The sequence below is a fragment of the Corapipo altera genome, unplaced genomic scaffold (assembly GCF_003945725.1).
Source record: "Corapipo altera isolate COAL_440 unplaced genomic scaffold, ASM394572v1 96, whole genome shotgun sequence".
Lineage (NCBI taxonomy): Eukaryota > Metazoa > Chordata > Aves > Passeriformes > Pipridae > Corapipo > Corapipo altera.
Genome location: NW_020884962.1, coordinates 654,234 through 661,903, shown reverse-complemented (window position 1 = coordinate 661,903; position 7,670 = coordinate 654,234). Strand labels below are relative to the sequence as shown.

The window sequence follows — 7,670 nt, the reverse complement described above, 5'->3', positions numbered from 1 at the left end:
CAATATAAAATATTCAATATACACTATTCAATATAAAATATTCAATATAAAATATTCAATATACACTGTTCAATATACACTATTCAATATATAATATTCAATATACACTATTCAATATATAATATTCAATATACACTATTCAATATATAATATTTTTTTTCTCAGGAAGATCTCAGTGCTCTTAAAAAAAAAAAAAAAAAGAAAGAAAAAAAAATTGCTCAGGACTTACTTGATTCCTGGAACTTCACATGATTTAGGTCTGGATGACCCAGTCTAAAAGAGAAGGAAGAGAGTTTTTAAAGGCACAGAAGGAGGAGAGTTTTTAAAGGCACAGAAAAAGAGAGTTTTAAAGGCAAAGATACTGCTGGAAATGAATGTTCAGGATATATTTCAATTCAAAAGGTTTAATTTAATACATTTCTACGAGAGCTGTTCTACACAAGAGCTCTGTGAATCTCTTAGGAGATATTTATCACCTTCTTTTTGCTTTATTGTCCCAACAAATCTTAAATTTCAAGAGTTTCTCCTGATGAAATCAATCACACATAAATACCTAAAAATGCCTTTCTGGTCTGTTGTTTATGATTTGTTTCTAAACACAACATTTAATCTCAAATCTCTTCAAGTGGTGACAATATTTCAAGCATTCATTTAGCTCAATATGTTGAGAAAATAATATTTCTACATTTTTCAAAGGGTGCAATTCCCACCTTTTTAGTGTCCCAGCCTTGCTTGGAGAGGGTTTTGTCTGCATCTGAGGTGCCTTCCTCCATTCCAGGGACAGTCAGCAACAAAACTAAAACAACAAACACAAAAAAAAAAATCACATAATTAATAATCAATAACATGAAGCTTCTCAGGAAGACATTTTCAGACTGGAAATTTAACCACTTGAAACAGTCACACTCGTTAATAAAAGATACCAGGAAGCAGAAGAGACTAAAATTGTGTTTAATTAGTCAGTGAGACATTATCAGCTTTAAAATAATACTTTAAAAGACCTCTGGTCTCCAATTTAGGCTGCTAAGGTTAAAGATCTAAACGGATCTAAATGGATTCCATTTGGATCTAAATGGAAGGGAGTATTTGGGGCCTGGTTTTTTTGCATTCTGCACGAGTGATTTCCACCTGGGACATCCAATGGGCAGCCAAGAGGACAATTCCAGGGGGGAACAACCCAATCCATCTCCCCTGGGAGAGAGAAACCCTACAAAGCTGCTGCTTCTCCACATTCCAAGGTCATTTCTTGGTTCAAACAAACAACTCCAAGGTGACAAAGAACCATCAGAAGGAGCCCAGAGGGAGAGATGAATCCACAGGAATGTTTCACACCGACACCCACAAACCCATATTTAGGGAATACTCTTTAACAGGACCATTTTTCCATGTTTTCCAGCTCCAGGAGCACATGGAAGAGCCGCAGCACAGCGAGTTTGTGTCGCACGTTCACCCATCTCCGGGTGCTTGTTGAAGGATTAAACTTCCCCCCAGGGATTCCAGAGCTTCCCACAGAAGCAGGGAATTGTTAAGGCTGGAAAAGACCTTTAGGATGCTCAAGTGCTGCCGTGTTCCCTGAGCTGGAGCAGGCTCAAGGCCCAGCAGAGGGCACCAGAAGTGTGGTGCTCCAGCCTGGAGCTGGGAATGTCCTCAGCGCTGTCGGGAAGTGCTGCCTCCGAGGGGATGTTCCCTGGGGAATCTCCAGGCTGTAAATTAAAAACTGAGAGGAAGCCTTGCTCCCTCCCGGTGTTGTATCCCTGAGTGAACTCCTGGGATCCCTGTGCTGCTCTGGAAGTCACTCCAAGCTTTTGGTGGCACTGGGAACACTCACCACCAGAGTGCCACCAGCCCAGGTCACTCCTCCCCAGGGAGAAGGGTCAGAATAACACAATTTGGGGCTCAGGGAAATGTTCTCCTTTAGTTTTGTATCATTTTTTTCTGGATTTCAGCACCCACAAAGGTCATTATGTTCCCTCACTCCGATTCCAGGGTCATGGATCCAGGGAGCAGCAGCAGACCCGTGTTTCCCAATCCCCCCTGGGAGATGATGGGAATGCTCTGGATGTCAGAAATACCTGTATCTGTTTTTCCCTGTTTACCTCTTTTCTGCTGCATGTCCTGGGACCCCCCAGAGAAGGATTCCTGCTGAGCTGGAGTCATGGTGCTCTGGTGCAAGGCAGAATCAGAATTCGTCCTGAAAACGGAACAAAAAAAAGGCAAAACCCACAATATTTTTATTGCCAGCTGCTCTAAATAAAAGAATTTAAATCTCTCAGATCAAGGCAACCAACTCAGTAAAACCTGAACACTCTGCACTGAAAACCAAAAATCTACATATGGCACATCCCAGGGAGGATTTCTTCATGAAACAATCAATTTGCAGGACAAATCTAAAGTTTGAAGAGCCATTGTTTCAATAAAGGGATTGAGAGGGATACAGGATAATTTGATTGCCCTCGTCAGAAAAGAATTCTCTCAGCTTTGTTAAGGTCATGCAGGATCAAATAATGCCCTTTCTGAGCAGAAAGCTGTTTATAAATACTCTGGTTACAGTTTGAAAAACAACCATCCCTGTTTGGCAGGGAGGGAAAATGAGTGGTTTGGGATGCAGGGACACTGTGGAGATGGGAATGTCCGTGGGCATCACAGCTCTGGTGATGAACCAGCCCTCAGCTGTGAATGCAGGGCAACGAGTCACAACTCAACAACTCCGGGCCGTGCCTTGGAACATCAAGGCTGACCTTGGAAAAGCTCACACACCTTAATTTCAAAGAGGGTCATCCACAAGGAGCACAACCAAAGGAAAACCCCATTTCTGGGTTGAGAAAGGCACCTCAGCTATGCTGGGGGGATGGTGAGGGTGTCTGTGCCCATTGAGGTGCTGCAGAGTCAGGGAAGAGCCCGAACACACGCCCGAGGTGCCACCAACCTTCTCCAGCTCGTGTCCGATGGAGGGGACAGATACACTGTTCCATAGGGACAGCTGTCCACGTGATCCCAGAGTTAAGGGGAACAACAGCACTTCCTCACTGAAGCAGGAGGCCCACTGGAAATCTTTTCCTAAGAATAATTCCAATTACCCCGTCAGAAGGGAGAAAAGCGAGCAGACGCCCCGAGGGGAACTTTAAAAGGACACTCCAACCAAAGGATTACGTGGATTGTTGTGATGTTTGAGCAGCAGGAGAATCGTCCTCCTCTCCTGCAGATCCAACTGCTCCCTGGGCAGCCACCACCCCCCCACTCCCCCATTCCCACATCCCCTCCAGCCCCATCAACCCAACCCGTTGGTGGCACATTTTAAGGCCGTCAGGAATAATCAGCTAATTGATGTTCCCACGTGGCAAGAAGAAACATCACTGGGCAAATGCCAAGGGGGATGAATCAACCTGCAATCAAATGCACAACCAACTGCAAAAATTATCCTGGGCTGGATTTACTCGGATCCAAAGGGAAACTCTGCTTCCCCGAGACGGGTGTGACTTTTCAGAGAATCAGGGAATGGTTTGGGTTGGAAGTAGATGATCTGTGTCCTTCTCATGTTGGGGGCCACAAAGCTGGTGAACCTGTGGAGGGTGCCCTCGATCCCACTGCCCATGTCACCAACAAAGACATGGAACACCCCAAAACCCCGAGGGAGCCACCCACTGCTGGTCCCACTGAGCCACCGACTGCAGCTCTGGGAGCGTGGCCATCCAGGGAATTCCTTACCCAGAGAGGGCCATCCATCACATCCATGACTCTCCAGTTTAGAGGCAAGGATGTCACGTGGGACACTGCCAGAAGCTTGGCACAAGTCCAGGGAGACGATGGCAGTGAGCCCATCATAGGAGGCCGCAGAATTGGGCAGGATTTGCCCCCAGGGAAGCCCTTGCTGGCTGTCACCAACCCAGCAAAGGATCCCAATCCCCCTCGGCTCCGTGTGCAGGATTATCCCCACTCAGAGCTGAGGAAACAGGGGAAGGGAAACGCTCCCTTTAGGTACTTCCAGCCCAGGCCACAGCTCAGGAGAAGAGGTGGCACCAACGGGGACGGGAACGACTCGCCCAGGTGAGGAGGGGAAGGAGGGAACTGTGGGAACTGGAAGCAGTGATGTTGTTGCTGGGAGTCCTGCCCCAAAGGATATCTGTCTTCCATGTTTATCCACGGAGAGGGGCCGGCGGTGGGGGGAGCCCAGGCGGTTCCTGTCCCGGTACACTCTGTCCACCAGCCCGTGGTGCCGGGTCGTCCTGCTCGTGTCCAACCCCGACGACTGGAACGGAGTCTGAGGGAGACACAGCAAGTCAGGAAGGGGAAAATCCACACACAGGCTGCCCAGAACCTACTCGGGGTGTGTGCAAGGCTGTGATGTTCTGAGGAATCACACTCACACAAGAGGTGGACCAGTGTCATCACGGCAACGTTCCCCTCCGTGGTTTTCCCGGTAGCCTTGGGAAGCGACACCCAAGGCTGTCCTTCCAGAGGGGGACCATGCTGGACCTGCCCTCTCCTAGATCAGCTCTCAGGCCTCCATATCCCTAAAACCCCCCCCGTGTGAGGGTGGCAGGGAGCTGCCAGCTGTGTCCACATGCCCTGGGTGCAGCATGCAGGGTGCATCCAGAAGGAACATGCCGACCCCACGGGCAGGAGACGCGCGGCGAGTCCGACATTCCGAACGCGCCGCCTGCTCTCGGGACTTCCTTTCACCCCTCCCTCTGGGAATTATTTTAAGGGGACACTGAGAGAATGAAAAGAAAAAGAAAAGCAGTTTCCTTCCTCCTCTGTCTAGAAAAAGTTTGATATTTCCAAGGCGACTGATATTTCCGAGGTGACTCTCGGCTCCCTCCGGGACCCGGGGTGGGATGGTCCCACCTGGGCTCTTATCAGTGGAGACCTGTCAGCAAATATTTCAGAGGATGAGGACAGCAGAGAAAGGACAAGGGAAGATGAATTCCCAGGCTAAACTGGAAAACTCCCACATTTTCCAAAGCCTTTCCCTGCCTATACCTGGGGGGGGGGGGCAAAGGAAGTACCGAGGGGGCGATCTCCGCTCGTCCTCCCCCGGCAATTTATGGGTCTCTGGGGGGGGGGGGAAAAAAACCCAAAACCTCCCCAGTTTTCCACTCCTTGCCAATGTGAACAGCTTTGCTGAGTCCCTCAACACCATCTGTTTGGAAATCCAAAATTTCCTCCTCCTCCATTCAGGTGCTGCACGTGGCAAATGCAGTGTCCTGTCTGCCAAGCCATGGAACCATCTGGCTCCCACATTCAGCTCTTCTTGTTTTTCTTTTTTTGTTGTTTTTTTTTTTTTTTTAGTTTTTTTTTCTCCAAGTGTCAGCTTTGGCTGTTGAAACGATTCTTTTCCAAAAAAGCTTTGCATTTATTTTTAAAAGCTTTGTTTGTAATAACTTTTTAACGAGCCTTTCTGCTCCTCTGAACCCTTTTTCTCTTCGGCCAACGCCGGTCTCCTCACCCTCTCTGCACACACAGCCTGTGTTAATAAAATGGATGCAGAGTGGTTGTGGTGTTTATTTTTTCATTTCAAGGCCAACACTTTCTCTGTGCAGCAGAATATTTAAGTCAACCTGGGGCTGGAAAGGAGCACAGTGACTTTTTAATGCACTCTCAGCCCTCAGGATCAGACTTTTCTCGTACGAAGGCTGAGAAATCTCGAACGGAATCTCAGTTTTTTAAGTCGTTCAAAATAAAACACGGTGGTTTAATCTCTGCTGCAAACACCACACGACAATCTAGTCCTGTCCCCGCACAGAAGTGGGAATATTTATAATCCCAAGCCAACAGAAGGTCCCCAACTCCTCCTTGCACTGTTGCCACAGCCCTGCGAGCCCAAAAGGCAGCAAAATTTGCAAAGCCGTGCTTGGAAGGTCAACAGGAAAAGCAATTTCCTTGTCAGTGGTCTCACCACAGTGCTGCTAAAAAAAGGAGCAGGCAGCCCAAAGCACACGGAATGCAGACCTCACCTGGAATTTAAAAGGAAGCCAAAGCATAGGAGACAAAAAGTTGAAGGTAAAAATAGTTATTTCTTGTGTTTTGCCTTTTTTTTTTTTGGCACAGCCTCCTTATTAAAAACCCAGCAAAAGTCTCGTTTGAGTGCAGCAGTGGAATAAATAAACATGGAGCGTGTTCCAGCTACAGTTTATGGGGTGAGGAACTTGGGGGCAATGGTGGTGTCCTCTGGCTTTCCAGGAGCAAAGATCCCAAGTGAATCCCTGACTCAGGGAAACAGAAAACACTTCTGGATGTCACCTGCAACAGGTCTGGCTTCCCATAAAACTTCCTCTGGGCCAAAAACCAGGACAACGTTCCCTGATTAAAATCCCCACCCCAGCAGGGCAAGAGATGTTTAACTGTAATTTAAAAAGTGGATTTAAAAAAAAGAAAAACAGAAAAACAAACAAAAACCAGATCTGAGCATCGATTTTATTGGGAAAATGAAGAAGCAGAAGTGTTTCACTTCCCTGGAAAACATTAAAGGGTTTGAGACCAGACCCCAAACCCCACAAACCATCCAAAAAAGCAGCTAAATACAGACAGGAAGGAAAAAGCTCCGAGCTCTACACCAGTGTCCTTTTAAGATTGGTCAAGACTTCAGGAATGAACCCAAGCGAGGTGGATGAGGGGGAAGGAGGAGTTGGGGGGGGACGACCTCCAACAGTTTAAATTCCAGAGCCTCCCGGTGCCAAGCAGGATTTGGGAACTCATTCCCCACAGAGTTTCACATGCACATGCTCAGAGCTCGCTCAACCCCCCAGGCCAAGCCTGTCTGCCCCACGGGAATCCCAAGGAATCACACATGGAATCACACATGGAATCACACACACGGAATCAGCGAGTCCAGGGAGGGAGCCTGGCCGGGAATTCTGCTGCACGTTCCAGCCTGGGATGCACGGCCAAACCCCTGGATTGGGGGGCCAGAGCAGGACTCCTGACCAGAGAGATGCTGTGCAGAGCAGGGCAGGTGGGGCTGTGCTGAAATACGTATCTACCTGGGCAAACAGGACCAGTCCTAAATACGTATTTGCACAAACCTAAATATGCTTGTTTACCAAAGAGACAGGAACTGCTCCAAAGGTTTCTGCCAGAGCTCCGTTGGGCTGTAAATCAAAGAACCGAGATGCTCAGACACCAACGCTCCCCCCAAAAGCAGACACAACAAACCCTTCGCCTCGGAATTCTTCTGTTTAACTTAAAAAAATAAATAAATAAAAAAAAAAATCTCCAGGGTTTTTAACTCAACGTTTGGGGGAAAAGCCCGGGAAGAACTCACCACTCATGCAAACACACGGGGTTGTGTTGTTGCTTCTCACTGTTTGTTATCTGGGACAACATAAATTTTGGATCTTTTTCTCTGTGTGTGTGTGTTAAAAATCCCTAAACCTCTGGAGTTTTGCATTTTTTCTATGCGTGTGTGAGTGTAAAAAAAAAATCTATTAACCCCTGGAGTTTTTATTTTTATTTTTTCTATGTGTGTGTGTGTGTGTGTGTGAAAAAAATCTCTAAACCCCTGGAGTTTTGAATTTTTTTTTTTATGTGTGTGTGTGTGTGTGTGAAAAAAAAATCTCTAAACCCCTGGAGTTCTGTATTTTTTTTATGTTTGTGTGTGTAAAAAAAAAAAATCTCTAAGCCCCTGGAGTTTTGTATTTTTTCTATGTGAGTGTGAAAAATCTATAAACCCC

The 7,670-nt window shown here is 47.0% G+C and overlaps 1 protein-coding gene across 10 annotated transcripts in view; it reads right to left on the bottom strand.

Annotated features, from left to right (window-relative positions):
• Nucleotides 1-7,670, bottom strand: part of CRTC1 (CREB regulated transcription coactivator 1) — a 50,685-nt gene that overhangs the window by 20,447 nt on the left and 22,568 nt on the right. For 6 of the 10 annotated variants that reach the window (XM_027664275.1, XM_027664279.1, XM_027664282.1 and 3 more), the window contains exons 3-8: nt 7,041-7,088; nt 4,121-4,258; nt 2,927-2,988; nt 2,097-2,191; nt 711-796; nt 230-273 (exon numbers count right to left, since the gene is read on the bottom strand). In XM_027664275.1, coding sequence (XP_027520076.1) covers nt 230-273; nt 711-796; nt 2,097-2,191; nt 2,927-2,988; nt 4,121-4,258; nt 7,041-7,088 — 473 coding nt within the window. The remainder of the gene's footprint in view (nt 1-229; nt 274-710; nt 797-2,096; nt 2,192-2,926; nt 2,989-4,120; nt 4,259-7,040; nt 7,089-7,670) is intronic. The other 4 variants (XM_027664277.1, XM_027664278.1, XM_027664283.1 and 1 more) reach the window with 1 other exon arrangement.